Consider the following 21,423-nt stretch of genomic DNA (forward strand, 5'->3'; position numbering starts at 1 on the left):
CCAGAATGCCCTGCAGCCGCCCAGAGACATCCTTGACTCTTGCACCAGGGAGGCAACATACCATCCTGGAGTCTCGTTTGCAGCCGCAGAAATGCCTATCTATTTCCCTTACAATAGAATCCCCTATCACTATAGCTCTCCCGCTCTTTTTACTCCCGTCCTGTGCAGCAGAACCACCCATGGTGCCAAGAAGTTGGCTGCTGCTGCCTTCCCCCGATAGTCTTTCAATGCTACAGAATCGGAATCCGTCGTAATGGACCTTTGACAGGTTATTAAATGCTAGCCTTAAAAGAATTTTAAAAACTTACCTGATTTACACAAAATAAATCCGAACAGATCCTTAATTTAAAAAGCCAAGATGTTTGAAGTATAGCACAGGTAATTCTTTGGGCTGGCAGAACACTCTACAACGCTCTACAATGCTCCTTAGCACAAATAAGGAACATCTCCAATATTTGATGACTAGCTGGAGTGCCCGGCGGTGCCGAGGTTTTTTCGAGGGCATGTTGTTGGAAGAGAGAGAGAGTGCGCGACTGGGGCGGAAAGAGAGCGCGCGACTGGGGGGGAAGAGAGACAGCGACTGGGGGGGGGGGGGGGGAAAGAGAGACAGCGACTGGGGGGGGGGGGAAAAGAGAGACAGCGACTGGGGGGGAAGGAGAGACAGCGACTGGGGGGAGGGAGGGGGGAAAGAGAGAGACAGCGACTGGGGGGGGGGGGAAAGAGAGACAGCGACTGGGTGGGGGGGGGGAAGAGAGACAGCGACTGGGGGGGGAAGAGAGACAGCGACTGGGGGGGGGGAAAGAGAGACAGCGACTGGGGGGGGGGAAAAGAGAGACAGCGACTGGGGGGGGGGGAAAGAGAGACAGCGACTGGGGGGGAAAAGAGAGACAGCGACTGGGGGGGGGGAAGAGAGACAGCGACTGGGGGGAGGGAGGGGGGAGGGGAAGGAGGGGGGGAAGGAGGGGAGGGGGGAGGGGGAGGAAGGGGAGGGGGAGGAAGGGGGAGAGTCCCCGATGTGCCGCCCCGCAATCTCCCGATGTGCCGCCCCCCGATCTCCCGTCCCCCGATCTCCCGCCCCCCGATGTCCCGCCCCCGGATCTCCCGATGTCCCGCCCCCCCCAATGTCCCGCCCCCGCGATCTCCCGATCTCCCCGCCCGAGCCGGCTTCAAGACCAGAGAGACGCCGCCGCGCAACCTACCGCGTGAGGCCCGGCCGGACTCAAGTCGCGCTCCGGGCAGAAGATGACGCGGACGCTGACTCCCGCCCCGCCCGCCTTTACTAAGATGGTGGCGGTGGCGACGCTCGGCTCAGGCCCGCCCCCTCCAGCCTTCACAAAGATCGCGACGGGAGGCGCCTAGCTCGGGCGTGGCTGGTCAACAGACGCCCAGGCTTTGAGGCCTGGAAAAACGGTGACAGGTAGGAAAATTATAGAGGTTAGACAAAAGATTTACAAATTAATTAACTTTTTTAAAAAACAATTTGTCTTTTAAAAGCAACCTTTTTTTTGCTGGAAATGTAGATTTGAAAAGAAACACGCAGAAAGCGGGAAAAAGGAAAAGTTTGGAATCAAGATGGCGGCGACTCACCTCGGTTCAGAACGATAAGGCCCGCCCACACAGGCACCGATTGGTGGACCGTCAGGTCACCGAAGCGTAGGATTGGTCAATCGTCCAGTCACTCGACCGTAGGAGGGCCCGGCCGCACGCGCCAGGAACCCGCCGTACGATTGGTCGACCTCGACGTCACTCGATGCTAATGAGCGGATAATGAGCGGAATGTTGAACGTTTTTTGGATACCGCGGGCGCAATTTTTGTCCGGCCGAAACGTAAATACGCTTAGGACGGTTCTGGAATCGTCAGCTTCCTTTCGACATAACGCACATGTAGGTACGCTCTATAATTTTCGAGTTAATTCAAGACAGATGGAATGACAGATAGATATAGATAGATGCAATGCACACCAAAATTTGTACCACTTCCCTTATTTCTTAATTCTATCTACAGGGATTTTGTCTCAACATCCTTCCATTGTTGCACTGTGACAGAATTATTTACTAATACTACAACCCAATGTTTCCTGTAATTTTTTTCAGGGCCATGCGGCCCATTCAAAAGTCTGTGGTTTTGAAATTACTTTTGAAGCGCAATGTTGTTATGTCGGTAAATGTGGCAAATGATTTGAGCACAGCAAAGTCCCACAAACAGCAAGAGATAAATTGACCAGTTAAGTTAGTTTTGGTGAGGTATTAAGGGAAGAATGTTAGCTAGGACACCTGGAGAACTTCCTGTCATGGGATTTTTTATCTCCACCTACAGGCAAATAGAGCCTTTGTTTAATATTTCATTCAGAAGCACTTCTTCAGTACAACAATCAACCTACATTATGTGCTCAAGTCCTGCACTGTGCTTAAACCCATGACCTTCTGACTCAGCAGAAAGAATGCCAACAAATGAGACAAGCTGACAGTATACAAAGGTTTTAAGGATACGGTGCAGCAGCTGGACCTATAGGTAGCAATAAAGTACTGTGGATTGCAAGTTACATTTTAAATGATTGATTTTTGAAACTAAATAACATACAAATATTAATAATGTTATGTATTTTTTCTGAAGTCACTGGGTGTTGAAAAAGTACTTAAAAAAAAAAATGAAGATACCAAAAAATATCAGCAATTTCATTATGTTGAAGAGTAATGTTTAAACAGACGTACAGTCTGTCCACACCATTCAGACAATATATTTTCTAATATTCCTCTGATCCTATTGGGGTGTATGTTCATAGAGAAACATTAATGTGTATGAAGTACAATAAACTCAACTTATTCTTTCTGTATTGGATTTTTGCAATCATAACAGCATTTGGACAAGAACAACTTTTTATTCAAAGGTTGCCTTTCAAAATATTCCTAACATTCCAAACGATAGGTTCAATATTAACTACACAAATCACTACACAATTAGGCCAAGTAAATTAATTTTTAAAATTTGTTTTTCCACTCCAATTAGTAAAGCTTCTAAACATTTGAAGTTACGGGTCTTCTATGTTATACACATGATGATTGTGTCTACTCAGTGGATAAAATGCATGTTAAAAAAACTTTCAATGTGATTTTAACATAGTAATATTGAAACAATCCTGTCAATTTTACAAACTTACCTTTAAATTACCAAGATCAAGAACCAATAAGCTGGCAGATTTATCAAAAAAACCATTCTGTGGAACAATGACGTAAGAAGCCATGAGGTTTATTTTTAAGTCCAGGACTTTCTGTGTCTCAATAACATACATCAAGCCTGTGAATAGTACAAAGCATATGAATAAACATCAGTGAAAGCATAAGTGGGCAATCATGAATTTTTGAGATCCTGATTTGCTGTCTTTTAGCAATTATAATGGTATATTAAACATAAGAATTCTTATCTAGACAGAAAAAGGTAAATGTACTACACTCTATTGTGTGAAAGTTTGTGTTACATGTACTGGAAATGTACACTATTTGCGTACTGTTATGCACATAGTTAGTGCAAGCCCAGTCCACCTACTCTAATAAATGGATTTACTGCTGCCCATAATTATAAAAGGTAGGACAAGAATTGTTATTTTAAATGATGTTCCAATATTCCCAAAATACTAGCACTTCAGATACATGATAAGTTATAGAATTTGACACTTTGGTTTTAACATACATTTTGAGCATACACTAAATATTTAACAACCGGTTATGAGAGCAGCAGTTCACATTCTTTAAACGTGGGGTTGAGAGGAGCTGCATATTCAGGTAAATAGAAACATAGAAAAATAGAAGCAGGAGTATGCCATTCGGAGCTAATTTACAGAACAAACGGGAAACTGTTCAACCTCCGTCGCCTCCAGTCCAGATCCAAGGTCGTCCCATCCTCCGTCGTCGAATTGCAGTATGCAGACGACGCTTGCGTCTGCGCTCACTCGGAGATCGAACTCCAAACTATCGTCAACACCTTCACCGAAGCGTACGAGAGCATGGGCCTTACACTAAACATCCGTAAGACAAAGGTCCTCTACCAACCTGCCCCTGCCACACAGTACTGCCCCCCGATTATCAAAATCCACGACAAGACCTTGGACAACGTGGACCACTTTCCATACCTCGGGAGCCTACTGTCAACAAGGGCAGACTTCAGTGCGCCAGTGTAGCCTTCGGTCGCCTGAGGAAGAGAGTGTTTGAAGACCAGGACCTCAAACCCGGCACTAAGCTCATGGTCTACAGAGCAGCAGTGATACCTGCCCTGCTGTATGCCTCAGAGACATGGACCATGTACAGCAGGCACCTCAAAGCACTGGAGAGGTACCACCAATGCTGCCTCCGCAAGATCCTGCAAATCCATTGGCAGGCTAGGCGCACCAACATCAGCGTTCTTGCTCAGGCCAACATCCCCAGCATCGAAGCTTTGACCACGCTCGATCAGCTCCAATGGACAGGTCACATTGTCCGCATGCCCGATACGAGACTCCCAAAACAAGCACTCTACTCGGAGCTCCGGCACAGCAAGAGAGCCCCAGGTGGGCAGAGGAAACGCTTCAAGGACACCCTCAAAGCCTCCTTGAAAAAGTGTAACATCCCCGCTGACACCTGGGAATCCCTGGCCCAAGACCGCACAAAGTGGAGGAGAAGCATCTGGGAAGGCGCCGAACATCGAGTCTCTTCGCCGGGAGCAAGTGGAAGCCAAGCGCAGGCAGCGCAAGGAGAGCACGTCAACCCAAGCACCCCACCCACCCGCCCCTTCAACCACCGTCTGCCCCACCTGTGAGAGACTGTAGGTCCTGCATTGGACTCATCAGTCACCTGCGAACTCATTTTTAATGTGGAAGCAAGTCATCCTCGGTTCCGAGGGACTGCCTAAGAAGAAGATGAGAGCAGCAGTTCACATTCTTTAAATGTGGGGTTGAGAGGAGCGCCACATTCAGGTAAATAGAAACATAGAAAAATAGAAGCAGGAGTAGGCCAATTGGCCTTTCGAGCCTGTTCCGCCATTCAATATGATCATGGTTGATCCTCTATCTCAATGCCTTATTCCCGCTCTCTTCCCCATACCCCTTGATGCCTTTTGTGTCTAGAAATCTATCTATCTCCTTCTTAAATATATTCAGTGACTTGGTCTCCACAGCCTTCTGTGGTAGAGAATTCCACAGGTTAACCACCCTCTGAGTGAAGAAATTTCTCCTCATCTCAGTCCTAAATGTCCTACCCCATATCCTGAGACTATGACCCCTTGTTCTAGATCCCCTCAGCCAGGGGAAACATCCTCCCTGCATCCAATCTGTCTAGCCCTATCAGAATTTTATACGTTTCAATGAGATCCCATCTCATTCATCTAAACTCTAGTGAATACAGGCCTAGTCGACCCAATCTCTCCTCATACGACAGTCCTGCCATCCCAGGAACCAGTCTGGTGAACCTTCGCTGCACTCCCTATGGCAAGTGTATCCTTTCTTGGGTAAGGAGACCAAAACTGCACACAATACTCCAGGTGTGGTCTCACCAAGACCCTGTATAACTGTAGTAAGACATCCTTGCTCCTGTACTCAATCCTCTTGCAATGAAGGCCAACATACCATTTGCCTTCCTAACTGCTTGCTGCACCTGCACGTTTGCTTTCAGTGACTGGTGTACAAGGACACCCAGGTCCCTTTGTACATCAGCATTTCCCAATCGATCACTATTTAAATAATACTCTACCTTTCGGTTTTTCCTACCAAAATAAATTTCAAAAACGAGCCTTTTCAATAACACCGGCTGCCTCTGTGCAAATCAATCTTGGAGTGGGGTCCTCAGCAGGAGTTCGACCCCTTATTTGCATATGCAAAGGGCCTAATGCCTAGCATGGGCCATGAACACTTTTTTTTGTTTACCAATAGGACAGGCAGCGCGCTTCCAGCCAGAAACGTGCACGCGCTTCCTGCCTGCCATATTGGGGACTTAGTAGACCGGTTACTGCCCGAAAAAACGCCATGGCCGAATTCATTGGCCTAAGAGTTTAAGTTTAAAGGCATTAAAACAATTTGAAGGGAGGGTAACATGAGTTGACAGAGGATTCATTTTAATTCCCTTGGAGGAGAATTTCAGAGGATGCTGAAACAGGAGCTATCAAATGTATAATAAATATATGTAATGCATTTCTATTCTATATGAACAGATTGAATTTAAAACCTGGATTAAATAAATATAGCTGAGAACGTGTTGGATTAAAGTACTTTCCAACTTTACAGCCTTTTAATACATTTCCTGTTCTTCTATTTCCTCCTAAATCAATTCCATATTGAAGTTAGTATTGGAAACAATACAGAATAATGAAGTCAGTTGAAAAGTATGAAAAAGAAAATACATTAATTTAACCCAAAAACAAAGAATATTTTCTCCTCGGCAGGTATAAGGCACAATGCTTGAAATCAACCTTTTATGTTTAAAGAGTCATTCATTCATATGTTTTGATTTTCTTCACTTTCAATTTTAAAATTCATAGAATGATACAGCACAGGAGGCCATTCGACCTATCATGCCTGTGCTGGCTCTTTGGTAGAGCTCACCATTCAGTCCCATTCCCCTGCTCTTTGCCCATAGCCCTGTATTATTTTCCCTTCAAGTACTTATCCAATTCCCTTTTGAAAGTGACTATTGAATCTGCTTCCATCATCCCTTCAAGCAGTACATTCCAGATCACAATAACTCGCTGTGTAAACATTTTTTTCCTCATGCCTCCTCTGGTTCTTTTGTCAAGTACCTTAAATCCTTATCCTCTGTTACCGACCCTTTCACCACGAGAAACAGCTTCTCCTTGCTTACTCTATCAAAACCCTTCATGAGTTTGAAATCTCCTCTTAACCTTCTCTGCTCCAGGAGAACAATCCCAGCTTCTCTAGTCTCTCTACATTACTGAAGTCATTCATACCTGGTACTGTTCTCATAATCTCTCCTGCACCCTATCTAAGTCTTCCTTCCTAAAGTGTGGTGCCCAGAATTGAACACAATACTCCAGCTGGCACCTAACCAACATTTTACAAAGTTTAGCATAACTTCCTTGCTTTTGTACTCCATGCCTCTATTAATAAACTCAAGGCTCCCATATGCTTTAACAGCCTTTTCAACTTGTCCTGCCACTTTCAAGGATTAGTGTACAGACACTCCCAGGCCTCTCTGTTCCTGCACACTCTTTAAAATTGGGTCATTTAGTTTATATTGCCTCTCCTCCTCATCACTTCACACTTCTCTGCGTTAAATTTCATCTGCCATGTGTCTGCCTATTTCACTAGTCTGTTTGTCATCCAGAAGTCTGTTACTGTCCTCCTCATTGTTTACTACATTTCCATGTTGTGTGTCATCTGCAAACTTTGAATTTATCCCCTGTATACCTAAGTCCATGTCAGCTCAAGAGCTCAAACAGAAAATGGTTAATTCTCCTTCTCCCCCCAAACTCATTTTACTTCATCATTTCTGGGCAATACTCCGATATATACTGCATTTTGCTGAGATTACAAGGAGTTATGAATTATTCAACAAATAGCACATTAAAACCATTTCAAAAGCTTCCTGATCAAAAACACGGAGAAGAATATTTATTGACATTTACCTGTTGCAGTTTTGTCACGAAATTCCTCAAGCTTCATCAAAGTAGCTGACGTCAGTTCCTCCAACTGGAGGCCTCTGGGAGGTCGAAAGAAGTCCACTAAACTGTTCACAGTTCTCTGTTGGAATGAATATATTAACCATGTAGTGTAAAGTTATCTAAACAGTTCTCTACTTAACATATGGAAGTACCCTTAACATTTTTACAATACTTGCACAGGAGTACCTGCTAGAACTGTAACAAATCTTCAATGCTTTGGAATTTTGCTAAAGCACTATGGCCTAGAAATCAGGCATACCCATTTTTGGATGCAGGGTAACAATCCCTGTGCCTGAATGGTGAGGCCCGAGGCGCCCCAGATATTGTGCCTCGTGCCTCATTTCCCTGAAGCAAATGAGCTGCAGAGTAAGAGGCAAATTGCTTGGCGAATCATCGTTAAACATTGGTCCACTGCGATGGTAGCAGAGGGCCTCAAGTAAGTGATGAAGCAGTGGCTGGAGGGGGGGGCAGGGAATTAAAAAAAAAAATCAAAAGTGGGTAACCGGAGCGATGCCAGCCCATGTTCTTTGAATGTGGGGCCGGGAGGAGCACTCTGCTCCTCCCAGCAAGTATATATTTTAAAAACTTACCTTGTTGGCTGCGGCTGTTTAAGGATCCGAGTGCAGCCGGTGCCTCAGGGCAAACCAATCTTGCAGTGAGGGCCTCAAACAGGCTTTATTCCCCTTATTTGCATATGCTGATTTTTTTTTGGACTTTGCCAATATGGCAAGCAGCGTACTTCTGGCTCATGAGTGTGAACTCCCTGCCTGCCATATTGGAGGCTTAGAAGGCGGTTTAACACTCGAAAAACTGGTATTTGATATGGAGACCAGAAATAAACAATATGGTAACAATTATTTGTAATTGTTTCAGTATTAAAAAGACATGACGGGGATACTGCTCTCTGAGGTGACCTTCGAGTTTAGCATTTTAATAATGTGTTGTGTATACCGTCATGGTGTACAGATACACCAGTTTGAGTACTGTTGGGGGGGATGGCTTATCAGAGGAAGGCAGCAGCAGCCAGCTTCCTGGCACCAGTCGTGGTTCTACTGCACAGGACGGAGGAAAAAGAGGGGTAGAGCTATAGTAATAGGGGATTCTATTGTAAGGGGAATAGATAGGCGTTTCTGCGGCCGCAAACGAGACTCCAGGATGGTGTGTTGCTTCCCTGGTGCAAGGGTCAAGGATGTCTCAGAGCGGCTGCAGAACATTTTGGAAGGGCAGGGTGAACAGCCAGTTGTCGTGGTGCATATAGGTACCAACGATATAGGTAAAAACCGGGATGTGGTCCTAAAAGCTGATTATAGGGAGTTAGGGGGTAAATTAAAAAATAGGACCTCAAAAAGGTAGTAATCTCAGGATTGCTACCAGTGCCACGTGCTAGTCAGAGTAGAAATAGAAGGATATTTCAGATGAATACGTGGCTAGAGGAATGGTGCAACGGGGAGGGATTCAAGTTCCTGGGACATTGGAACTGGTTCTGGGGAGGTGGGACCAGTTCAAACTGGACGGTTTGCACCTGGGCAGGGCTGGAACCGATATCCTAGGGGGAGTGTTTGCTAGTGCTCTGGGGGAGGGTTTAAACTAAAATGGCAGGGGGTTGGGAACCTGAGCAGGGAGACAGAGGAAAGGGAAACAAGGATAAAAGCAAAGGATAGGAAGGAGAAAAATAAAAGTGGCAGTCAGAGAAATCAAGGGTTTAAATCAAACATGGCCACAGTAAATAATAATTCTAAAAGATCTAAGAGCGTTAAAAAATAAGCCTGAAGGCTTTGTGTCTTAATGCGAGGAGCATTTGTAATAAGGTGGATGAATTGGCTGCGCAAATAGAGGTAAACGAATATGATTTGGTTGGGATTACGGAAACGTGGCTCCAGGATGGCCAAGGATGGGAACTCAACATCCAGGGGGTATTCGATATTCAGGAAAGATAGGCAAAAAGGAAAGGGAGGTGGGGTAGTATTACTGGTTAAAGAAGGGATTAACACAATTGTAAGGAAGGATATTAGCTCTGATGATGTGGAATCTGTATGGGTAGAATTGAGAAATACCAAGAGGCAGAAAACGTAAGTGGGAGTGGTATATAGACCTCCAAACAGTAAGGCGGAGGTTGGGGATGGCATTAAAAGGGAAATTAAAGAAGCGTGCAATAAGGGCACAGCAGTCATCATGGGTGACTTTAATCTACATATAGATTGGGCTAACCAAATTAGTAACAATACTGTGGAGGAGGAATTCCTGGAGTATTTACGGGATGGTTTCCTGGAGCAATATGTCGAGGAATCAACCAGAGATCAGGCCATCTTAAGACTGGGTATTATGTAACGAGAAAGGATTAATTAGCAATCTTGTTGTACGAGGCCCCTTGGGTCGGAGCGATCATGTGATGATCGAATTCTTCATTAAGATGGAGAATGAAGTAGTTGACTCAGAGACTAGGGTCCTAAATTTAAATAAAGGAAGCTACGATGGTCTGAGGCGCGAGTTGGGTAGGATTGATTGGGGAATGTCACTCAAAGGGTTGACGGTGGATAAGCAATGGCAAACATTCAAAGACCGCATGGATGAACTACAGAATTTGTTCATCCCAGTATGGCATAAAAATAAAACAAAAAAGGTGACTCAACCGTGGCTAACAAGGGAAATTAGGGATAGCATAAGATCTAAGGAGAGGACATATAAATTGGCCAGAAAAAGCAATAATCCTGAGGATTGGGAGCAGTTTAGGATTCAACAAAGGAGGACAAAGGGATTAATTAAGAAGGGGAAAATAGAATATGAGAGTAAGCTTGCAGGGAACATAAAAACGGACTGTAAAAGCTTTTATAGATATGTGAAGAGAAAAAGATTGGTGAAGTCAAGCGTAGGTCCCTTGCAGTCAGAATCAGGGGAATTTATAATGGGGTACAAAGAAATGGCAGCCCAACTAAATACATATTTTGGTTGTCTTCACAAAGGAGGACACAAATAACCTCCCAGAGATGCTGGGGAACATAGGGTCTGATGAAAGGGAGGAACTGAAAGAAATCAGTATTTGTAGGGAAATGGTGTTAGGGAAATTGATGGGATTGAAGGCCGATAAATCCCCAGGGCCTGATAATCTACATCCTAGGGTACTTAAGGAAGTGGCCCTAGAAATAGTAGATGCATTGCTGATCATCTTCCAACATTCAATGGAATCTGGAACAGTACCCATGGATTGGAGGGTAGCTAATGTTACCCCACTATTCAAAAAAGGTGGTAGAGAGAAAACGGGGAATTAAGCCGGACATCGGTAGTGGTGAAAATGCTAGAGTCCATTATAAAAGATGTAATAGCAGAGCACTTGGAAAACAGTGACAGGATCGGACAAAGTCAACATGGATTCACGAAAGGTAAATCGTGCTTGACTAATCTACTGGAACTTTTTTGAGGATGTAACTGGTAAAATAGATAAGGGAGAACCAGTGGATGTGGTGTATCTGGACCTTCAGAAGGCCTTCGATAAGGTCCCACATAAGAGATTAGCGTGTAAAGTTAAGGCACATGGGATTGGGGGCAAGGTATTGACTTGGATAGAGAACTGGTTGGCAGACAGAAAGCAAAGAGTTGGAATAAACGGGTCTTTTTCCGAGTGGCAGGCAGTGACTCGTGGGGTACCGCAGGGATCGGTCCTTGGACCCCAGCTATTCACAATATATATTAATGATGATCTAGACAAGGGAACTAGGTGTAATATCTCCAAATTTGCAGATGACACAAAGCTGGGTGGGCGTGTGTGCAGTGAGGAGGATGTCGAGAAACTCCAGGATGATTTGGACATGTTGGGTGATTAGGTAGAAACATGGCAGATGCAATATAACGTGGATGAATGTGAGGTTGTCCACTTTGGTGGCAAAAACAGGAAGGCAGATTATTATCTAAATGGCAATAGATTGGGAGAAGGGGAAGTGCAACGAGACCTGGGTGTCCTTGTGCACCAGTCGCTGAAGGTAAGCATGCAGGTGCAGCAGGCGGTTAAGAAGGCAAATGGTATGTTGGCCTTCGTAGCGAGAGGGTTTGAGTACAGGAACAAGGATGTTTTGCTGCAGTTGTACGGGGCCTTGGTGAGACCACACCTTGAGTATTGTGTGCAGTTTTGGTCGCCTTATCTGAGGCAGGATGTTCTTGCCATGGAGGGAGCTCAGCGAAGACTCACCAGGCTGATACCTGGGATGGCAGGAATGACGTATGAGGAGAGATTGGGTCGATTGGGCTTGTACTCGCTGGAGTTTAGAAGAATGAGAGGGGATCTCATCGAAACCTATAAAATTCTAACAGGACTAGACAGACTAGATGCAGGAAGGATGTTCCCGATGGTCAGGGAGTCCAGAACCAGGGGACAGAGTCTAAGGATAAAGGGTAGGCCATTTAGGACAGAAATGAGGAGGAATTTCTTCACCCAGAGAGTGGTGAACCTGTGGAACTCTGTACCACAGAAGGCGGTGGAGGCCAGTTCATTAAATATATTCAAGGAGTTGGATATATTTCTTAAGGCCAAACGGATTAAGGGGTATGGGGAGAAAGCAGGGACCGGGTACTGAATTTGGATGATCAGCCATGATCGCATTGAATGGCGGAGCAGTGTCGAGGGGCCGAATGGCCTACTCCTGCTCCTATCTTCTATGTTTCTAAAATACTATCCATACTGGAGACAGCGTGAGCTGAATCATGAACAGAATAGATTTCTTAAGTTGCCAGAAAGACAAAGGGCAGGATTTTCATTGGGCCGTGGAGGCGGGATTGGAGGCGTGTGGGGGGTTAAAATCCTGAAATCGGGGGTCCCGAACCCATCCCGCACCCAACCCGCCTCCATGCCAGTTTCAAAGGAGGCAGGTACCCGACCCGCACTGGGACCCGCCTCCCCGAGGCGGGAAGGGGATTAGTGCCAATTAACTGCCTGTTAACAGGTAGTTAACAGGCGGTTTTTAGCCTAATCCCTATTTTTAATGTTGAAGTATGGGATTCCCGATGGCTCCAAACCACGCCAAGTTAGAGGAGGCGGACCGTTGGGATGAAGGGCTTGGAGGGGTCGAGATGTCCGGTGTTCAGGTGAGTGATGGGTGCATGAGTGCAAAGGTAAGTGTGTTTGGTGTGTGTAAAGTGTTTAAAGAAGTTCTACTAACCTTTACAGCCTTCCTTCCTTCAGGTCTCGGGAGTCCCTCATCTCACCGGCACAGAAAGCAGAATGGCTGCGAGCTGTCAAAAATTGCAGCATTCAGCTTTCTGCTCCGGGGAGATCTCTAAATCAGCCTGAGAGGAAGGAATTAACTTAAGAGTACAGATTGTCAGTGTTTGACAGCTTCAAACAGTTGTGAAACGCTGATATTTCATCTGTCAAAAGGTCTTGATAGATGAAATATCAATCTGTGACGTCACCTGTTGCCGGGTGGCCTTTAATTGGCCTGCTGAGCCCGCCCAGCGGGCTCAACAAGGGCACTCAAGCCAAAATCGTGTGGGTTGGCCAGAACTCGATGGAGGCGGGACTACAACCCTGAAAGTTGTAGTCCCGCCTCCTACCCGACTCCTCAATGAAAATCCAGCCCAAAATGTCTTCAAATACAAGCTTACTATAGTTTTAAACTTAAAAGCTGAATTTGCCACTCACATAAAAGGTGGCTTCCCCCCCCCGCCCTTGGTTGCTTTTAATGCATACCTTATTTCTAAAATACATTTAACTGTACACAATCTTATGTTGTAATATTGAACATTTACTGCAGAACCTAGTGCAGAAGTTGAATCGTTCACACTTTTTTTTACACTTATGGATGATGTTGACAAATCTGTATTTATCGACCATACTAGATGTCCCAAGAGTGGTGGGCCTTCGCCTTCAACTGCTGCAGGCCTTATGCTGATGGTGCTCTACAATGGTATTAGATAGGAAATTGCAGGATTTTGATAAGTTCCTGCAGTGCATTCTGTAGACAGCGTATACTGCAGCCACAATATGCCACTGGTGGAGAAGATGGATGCTGAGTCCAGAAGTAAGGGTGGCGATCAAGCGGATTGATCTGTCCTGAATGGTGTCAAACTTTGAGTGCTGTTGTGGTTGCACTCAGCCATGCAAGTGTTGAATATTCCATCACAGTCCTAACTTCAGCATTGTAGATGGTGGAGAGGTATTGAGGGGTCAGGAATCGAGCCACTGATTGCAGAGTACCCATCCTCTGCCCTGCCTCTTGTAGCCACATTGTTATGATGGCTGGGCCAGACAAGCGTCTGGTAAAATTTGACCCCCAAGATGATGATGATGGGGGACATGCCGATAAAAATCAGAGAGAAGTGATTAGGAACACAGAAACAGGAGTCGGTCATTAAGCCCCTCAAGCCTGTTCTGCCATTCAATTAGATAATTCGGCCTTTCCTTGTTAGAGATAGTTGTATGGCATGAATGTTACCCACTGTTAGTTCACCCAAGTCTGAATGTTGTCCAGGTCTTGCTGTCAGCTGGCATGGGTTGCTTCATTATCAAAGTTGTAATTGGGGCTGAACAATATTGAATTGTCTGCGAACAGCCTCACTCTTAGCTTGATAGAGGGAAGGTCATTGATGAAGCACCTGAAAGTGGTTGGCTTCAAGATCCTTCTTTGATGAACTCCTGCAGCAATAATTGGCTTCAAATAATCAGGACTAGCTTCCTTTGTGTTAGATATGACAGGCAGTTTGGTGAAGAGGAGGTCAAGTAGGTTACTCCTTGTGTTGGTTCTTTCACGACTTTATGCAGGCCTAGTCTGCAGCTACAGACTAGTCAAGCAACAAGTCAAGAAACAGACTCAGGCAGCGGTAGTACTACTGAGCCACTCTTGGCAGTGAATATTGAAGTTTGTTAGCAGAGTACATTTTGTCTCTTTACTTCTCTCGGTGCTTCCTCTAAGTGTCGTTCAACGTGGAGGAGTACAGATTCATAGGTTAAAGTGGGACGTTAGGTGGCAATCAGCAAATTTCCTTGGCCTTATGTGACCTGAAGTTATGAGACTTCATGGGGTCCAGAGGACACCCACGGCCAAGCCCAACTACCATTGCGCCCCGCCCCCGCCCCCAGTTTTTGCTGGGTCTATCATGTCAATGGGACAGGACATACTTCGGGATGGTAATGGAGTAGTCTGGGATTTTGGTTCATAGATATGATCCTGTGATTACAATTATGTCAGGCTGTTGCTTGACTAGTTTGTGAGACAGCTCTCCCAAATTGGACATTAGTCCATAGATGTTGATAATGATAACTTTGCAGAGATGACTTGTCCTGATCTGATGCCTGGATTTTTGCTGATAAACCATTGTGTTCAATAGCATTTGTTTACAACAGAGTGGCTTGTTAGAACACTTCAGAGGTCATTAATAAGTCAACCACATATTATGAGACAGAAGTCAGATGTAGGCCAGACTGGGTAGAAATGGCAGGGTAATAAACCAGTTGCGTTTTCATGACATTTTTGTTGCTGAATTCAATTTCACATCTTGCCATGGTGAATTCAACTCTGGGTTGCTTGTCCAGTACTATAACCACTACATTACCATATCATAGAATAGAATCATAGAATGATACAGCACAGAAAAATCTCCACTACATTTAACTAGTACTCCTATATATTTGAGGAAACAAAAAGAGAATTAAGCAACTATAGAAGAGCTATTACGCTACTGAGTGTAGACTATAGGCTACTAAATAGTGGAAAGGAGATAGAGAAGCAAATTACAGAAAAATGCAAGAACTATAGAGTAGTGATAATGGGGGAGTTCAATTATCCTAATATACAGACTGGGATAGTAACAGTGTAAAGGGCAAAGAGGGGGAGGAATTCCTGAAATGCATACAAGAGAACCTGAGGGGCAAAATCAAGAACGACAAGATCTTGAGGTGGAGAATCGAGCTCTCCACCTACGATTATGATATCTTGTACCGGCCTGGTAAACTGAACGAACCCCCAGATGCTCTATCACGAAGTACATGCGCCAACGCGCAAATTGATAGACTGCAGACCCTCCACAACGACCTCTGCCACCCCGGGGTCACCAGACTTTACCACTTCATTAAGGCCCGCAACCTGCCCTACTCCATCGAGGAGGTCAGGACCATGACCAGGAACTGCCAAACCTGTGCCGAATGCAAACCGCATTTCTTTAGGCCGGACAGAGCAAGCCTGATCAAGGCCACCCGCCCCTTCGAGCGTTTGAGCATCGATTTTAAGGGGCCCCTCCCGTCCTCTGACCGTAATGTGTACTTCCTCAACATTATTGATGAGTACTCCCATTTCCCCTTTGCCTTCCCCTGCCCAGACATGACCAGTACCACGGTCATCAAATGCCTGAACGACCTCTTCGCCTTGTTCGGGTTCCCGAACTATATACATAGCGACCGGGGCTCATCCTTCATGAGCGAGGAACTTCGCCAGTTCCTACTAGCGAGAGGTATTGCTGCAAGCAGGACCACCAGCTACAACCCCCGAGGGAACGGCCAGGTGGAAAGAGAGAACGCAACTGTCTGGAAGGCCGTTCTCTTAGCCTTAAAGTCTAAGGGCCTCCCAACCTCTCGCTGGCAGGAAGTCCTCCCGGCAGCGCTGCATTCCATCCGGTCACTGCTTTGCACTGCCATTAACGCCACCCCCCATGAACGAATGTTTGTTTTCCCCAGGAAGTCGACTACGGGAACCTCGCTACCAACGTGGCTGACTTCTCCAGGGCCCGTCTTGCTGCGAAAGCACGTGAGGGCCCGTAAAACGGACCCCCTGGTCGAGAGGGTGGACCTCCTGCACGCCAACCCCCAGTACGCCTATGTGGCATACCCAGACGGGCGGGAGGACACTGCCTCCTTACGAGACCTCGCACCCTCGGGCACCCCTGAGACACCACCGTTACCCCCCACCACCCCCCCAAATCCAGCCCAGGTAGACGGCATGCCGGATCCCCACGAGCCTTCGCCGACCACGCAGACACCAGCATTAACATCGGATACTGCACCACCGCCGCCGCTGCTGCGTCGATCAGAAAGGCTTACGAGGCCTCCGGACAGACTGACATACCCGAACTGGTAGTACACTTCACCCCGCCGGACTCAAATTTAAACAAGGGGTGAATGTGGTAAACCACTTTTATTGTTCACTATCGTTACACTATGGTTATCACTGTTTACACTGTTGTATCACTACACAAGGTCACCTCTTGCCACGCTGTTATACCTGGGCTGACCACAGCTGACTCCGCCCATGGCTCTGCCTGCTTGCCCAGGTATAAAGGTGGTCGACTGGCTGGTATTCCTCCTTGTTGGATCCGATCACCCACGAGGGTGGGCTCTGTTATTTAGCCAATAAAAACCTATAGTTACTAACTTAACTCGTCGCTTTTCATGAACTGAATTGATAGGTATATCAGTGTGTATCCATCCCAACGAGGAAAGAAGCAGTGTTAGATCTAGTTCTGGGGAATGAAGTGGAGCAAGTTTCAGTGGGAGAACATTTGAGGAACAGCGATCATAATATCATCAGGCTTAGAATAGTTATGGAAAAGGACAAGCTACAATCAAGCATAAAAATACTTTACTGGAGAAGGGCTAACTTCAGCGAGTTGAAAAGGATCTGGCTTAGGTGGATTGGAATCAAAAATTAGTAGGCAAAATAGAAATTGAACAATGGGAGGCCTTCAAAGAGGAGATGGTTCGGGTACAGAATAAACATATTCCTATGATGAGGGGGAAAGGAACAGCATCCAAAGCTAGAGCTCCTTGGATAACTAAAAATAGAGGTTAAAATGAGACAGAAAAAAGAGCCTTATGACAATTGTAGGGTTCATAATACAGTAGAGAACCAAGTCAAATATAGGAAATACAGAGGAGATCTTAAAAAAAGGGAATAAGAGGGGCAGAGAGAGAATGAGAATAGATTAGTGGCCAACATAAAAAGGGAACTCAAAAGTCTTTTCTAAACACAAAAAGTAAGAGGGTAGTCAAAGAAAGGGTGGGGCAGATTAGGGACCAAAAAGGAGATCTTCTTGTGGAGCCATAGTGCATGACTGAGGTACTAAATGAGTACTTTGCCTCTGTTTTCACTAAAGAAGTGGATTGCAAATGTTACACCCCGTTTTAAAAAAGAAGTAGGGGATGAACCCAGCAACTACAGGCCAGTCAGCCTAACGTCGGTGGTAGGGAAACTTTTAGGGACAATAATCCAGGACAAAATTAATTGGTATATAGAAAAGTATGGGCTAATAAATCAAAGTCAGCACAGATTTCTTAAAGGCAAATAGTATCTGACTAAATTACAAACATACGAAAAGTGACAGACAGGTAAAAATCCTCTGGTCCATTCAGCCCGTCACACACTCTACCCCACCCAAAACCATGTGATCTCCTGGGAGGAAGAAAACCAGGTAAAACCCCTGGCCAATTTGGGGGGAAAAGCAATCTGGGAATTTCTTCTCCGACCCATCTAGGCAATCAAAACAAATCCATGAGATCACTCTGGCACTGAATTTCCTGAAGTACCCACCTTTTGTAAGACTGATATCCACCCCAACCAGAAACCGGTCCAGCTCTCGCTTGAACTAATTCAGCGAATCGCCGTCCACCGCAAAAGACAGCAGCCTGTTCCAGAGGTCCACTATTCTCTGGGAAGAACCAACTCCTGATCTGGCCTTACACAACTTAAAATTGTGACCCCTGTTCCTCCGTTACCTATTTAATTAGAACAAACTATCAACTCGAACATAATCTATTCCTTATATCATCTTGTAAACCTCAATCAGATCATCCTTAAGTTTACGTTTCTCTAAAGTGTAGCGTCCCAACTCTTTTCGCCTATCTTGATAACGAAGATGCTTTATACTGGGAATTAGTCTAGTGGCCCTCCTCTGTACCCTTTCAAAAGCCTCACTATCACCCACCATGTGAGGAGACCAAAATTGGCCACAGTATTCTAAGTGAGGCATGACCAAGGTCTTGTCCAAGGACAAAATCGTATGCCTCGTCTTATAACTAATTGTCTTATGAATGCAACCCCAACACTATTTGCTCTCGCTATCGCTTCATGTCATTGCTCACAAAGCTTTAGAGATCAACGCACTAGACCGCCCAGATCTCTTTCTTTCTCCACCTTCTTTAATGCTTTTCCCTGAAGGGTGTATGAATGTTGAGCATTCGCCCTGCCCACATGCATAACACTTGCACTTATCCAAATTAAACATCATTTGCCAGTCGAGAGTCCAATCTTCCAACACATTATGATCCACCTGAAGCAGTCGAGCATTGTCTAGTCCTAACACTCGCACAGATCCTCGTATCATCTGTAAATTTGCAGATCGTACCCCAACACCTACATCCAGATCATTAATGAAAATAGTAAAGAGCAACGGTGCAAACACCAATCCCTGCAGGACACCACTGGTGACTGGTCTCCAAACAGATCCAAATTCTTCCATCAATTTTTGTCTACATCCTGCCAGCCAGTTCTCAATCCAGCTCAATATATTACCACTAATACCAGAGGCTTTAATCTTGCAGAGGTACCTTTCAGAAGCTTTTTGGAAGTCGAAGAAGACAATGTCTACTTGGCTTCCACCATCTCTGTAACTTCTTCAAAAAATACAATTAGATTTGAAACGGAGAGGGTTGGTGAGGGTAGTGCGGTTGATGTTGTGTATATGGAATTTCAAAAGGCGTGTGACAAAATACCACATAATAGACTGGTTAGTAAAATTAAAGCCAATGAGATTAAAGGAACAGTGGCAGCATGGATACAAAATTCTACAAAAAGGGACAGAAAGCAGGGGAGTAGTGGTGAATGGCTGCTGTTTCAGATTGGAGGGAAGTATGCAGTGGTATTCCCCAGGGATCGGTATTAAGACCACTGTTCTTTTTGATATACATTAATGACCTGACTTGGATATACAGGGCATAGTTTCAAACTTTGCCGATGATACGAAACTCAGAAATGTAGTCAACAATGAGGCAGATAATAGCAGACTTCTGGAGGACATAGACTGATTGGTGAATTGGGCAGACACATGGAAGACAACATTTAATGCAGAAAAGTATGAAGTGATCCATACTGGTAGCAAGAAATGAGAGGCAATATGAACTGAATGGTACAATTCTAAAGGGGTTGCAGGAACAGAGAGACCTGGGGGTGTATGTATGCAAATCTTTGAAGGTGGCAGGACAAGTTGAGAAGACTGTTAAAAAAGCATATGGGATCCTTGGTCTTATTTATAGAGGCATAGCATACAAAAGCAAGCAAGTTATGCTAAACCTTTATAAAACACTGGTTAGGCTTCAGCTGGAGTATTGTGTTCAATTCTGGGCTCCGCATTTTAGACCTTGGAGAGGGTGCAGAAGCGATTAACTGGAATGGTACCAAGGATGAGGGACTTCGGTTATGTGGAGAGGCCAGAGAAGCTGGGGTTGTTCTGCTTATAGCAGAAAAGATTAAGAGATTTGATAGAGGTGTTCAAAATCATGAACCGTTTTGATAGAGTAAATAAGGAGAAACAGTTTCCAGTGGCAGAAGGGTCGGTAACCAGAGGACACAAATTTAAGGTCCTTGGCAACAGAACCAGAGGAGGCATGGAGGAAACATTTTTTTTTTTTTTTTTTTTTTTTAAATAAAGTGAGTTGCTGTGGTCTGAAATGCACTGCTGGAAAGGATGGTGGAATTCAAAAGTAACATTCAAAAGAGAACTGGATAAATACTTGAAGGCAAAAAAATTCCACGCTATGGGGAAAGAGCAGGGGAGTGGGACTGAATGGATAAGCTCTACCAAAGATGGCCGAATGGCCTCCTTCTGTGCTATATCATTCTACTCCGGAGCGAGTTAAGGCTTTCCCTGAAATGGCAATCAGAAACTAATTGAAAAGCTTGTACAACGTTAAAAAACACAGAATACATATTTGTGCATTCCACTCACCGCATCATATACAATTTCTAGTGGTCGTGAATCCACCGTCAGCTGCTGATCAGCTCTTTCGTCCAAAGGATTGGTCTCAAACATGATCCTGAGCAGAGTATTTTCATTCTCAGTCATAATATTTCGTGAAGAAAGCAGTAGTGGTTTGTGTATTTTCTGAGGTAGTCCTGTCACTTCAAGTGTACTTATCATCGCTTCAAATCTACAAAAAAAGTACCTCATAAGGATAACGTAGTACAACTTTCATATTGATTTGTTGGATTACAGTGCAACTCTTAACCATTAAACCAACCAGAAACAACAGTACAGCATAGCACTTAAATAATTTCCAACTCTAAGAAAATGGTTAAAATTAAAATGTCTTGAAGTCTCTTTATATTGTAGTACAGTATTAACTTTTAGCTTTTGCCTGTTAAGTGAATTTCTGTTAGAAGAATGAAAATATAATAAGACAGGCTTCACAGAATCACAGAAACCCCACAGTGCAGATAGAGGCCATTTCGGCCCATCGAGCCTGCACCGACACATATCCCACCCGATCCCCGTAACCCCACGTATTTAATCCCCCTAACACTAAGGGTCAATTTATCATAGCCAATCAACCTAACCCGCACATCTTTGGACTGTGGGAGGAAACCGGAGCACCCGGAGGAAACCCACGCAAACACGGGGAGAATGTGCAAACTCCACACAGACAGTCACCCAAGGCCGGATTCGAACCCGGGTCCCTGGCGCTGTGAGGCAACAGTGCTAACCACTATGCCACCGGGCTTGCTTTATTTTAACACAAAAGCAAATTACTGCGGATGCTAGAAATCTGAAATAAAAACAGAAAATGCTGGGAATACCCAGCAGGTCAGGCA

At 45.0% G+C, this 21,423-nt stretch overlaps 1 protein-coding gene across 6 annotated transcripts in view; it reads right to left on the minus strand.

Annotated features, from left to right (window-relative positions):
* vps13a (vacuolar protein sorting 13 homolog A) overlaps positions 1–21,423 on the minus strand; it is a 631,135-nt gene that overhangs the window by 419,066 nt on the left and 190,646 nt on the right. For all 6 annotated transcript variants that reach the window (XM_085985825.1, XM_085985842.1, XM_085985834.1 and 3 more), the window contains exons 18-20: positions 20,561–20,762; positions 7,607–7,721; positions 3,159–3,295 (exon numbers count right to left, since the gene is read on the minus strand). In XM_085985825.1, coding sequence (XP_085841951.1) covers positions 3,159–3,295; positions 7,607–7,721; positions 20,561–20,762 — 454 coding nt within the window. The remainder of the gene's footprint in view (positions 1–3,158; positions 3,296–7,606; positions 7,722–20,560; positions 20,763–21,423) is intronic.

This window comes from Somniosus microcephalus, chromosome 1 (genome assembly GCF_052327205.1).
Source record: "Somniosus microcephalus isolate GS21.2 chromosome 1, FLI_Smic_1.0, whole genome shotgun sequence".
Classification (NCBI taxonomy): Eukaryota; Metazoa; Chordata; class Chondrichthyes; order Squaliformes; family Somniosidae; genus Somniosus; species Somniosus microcephalus.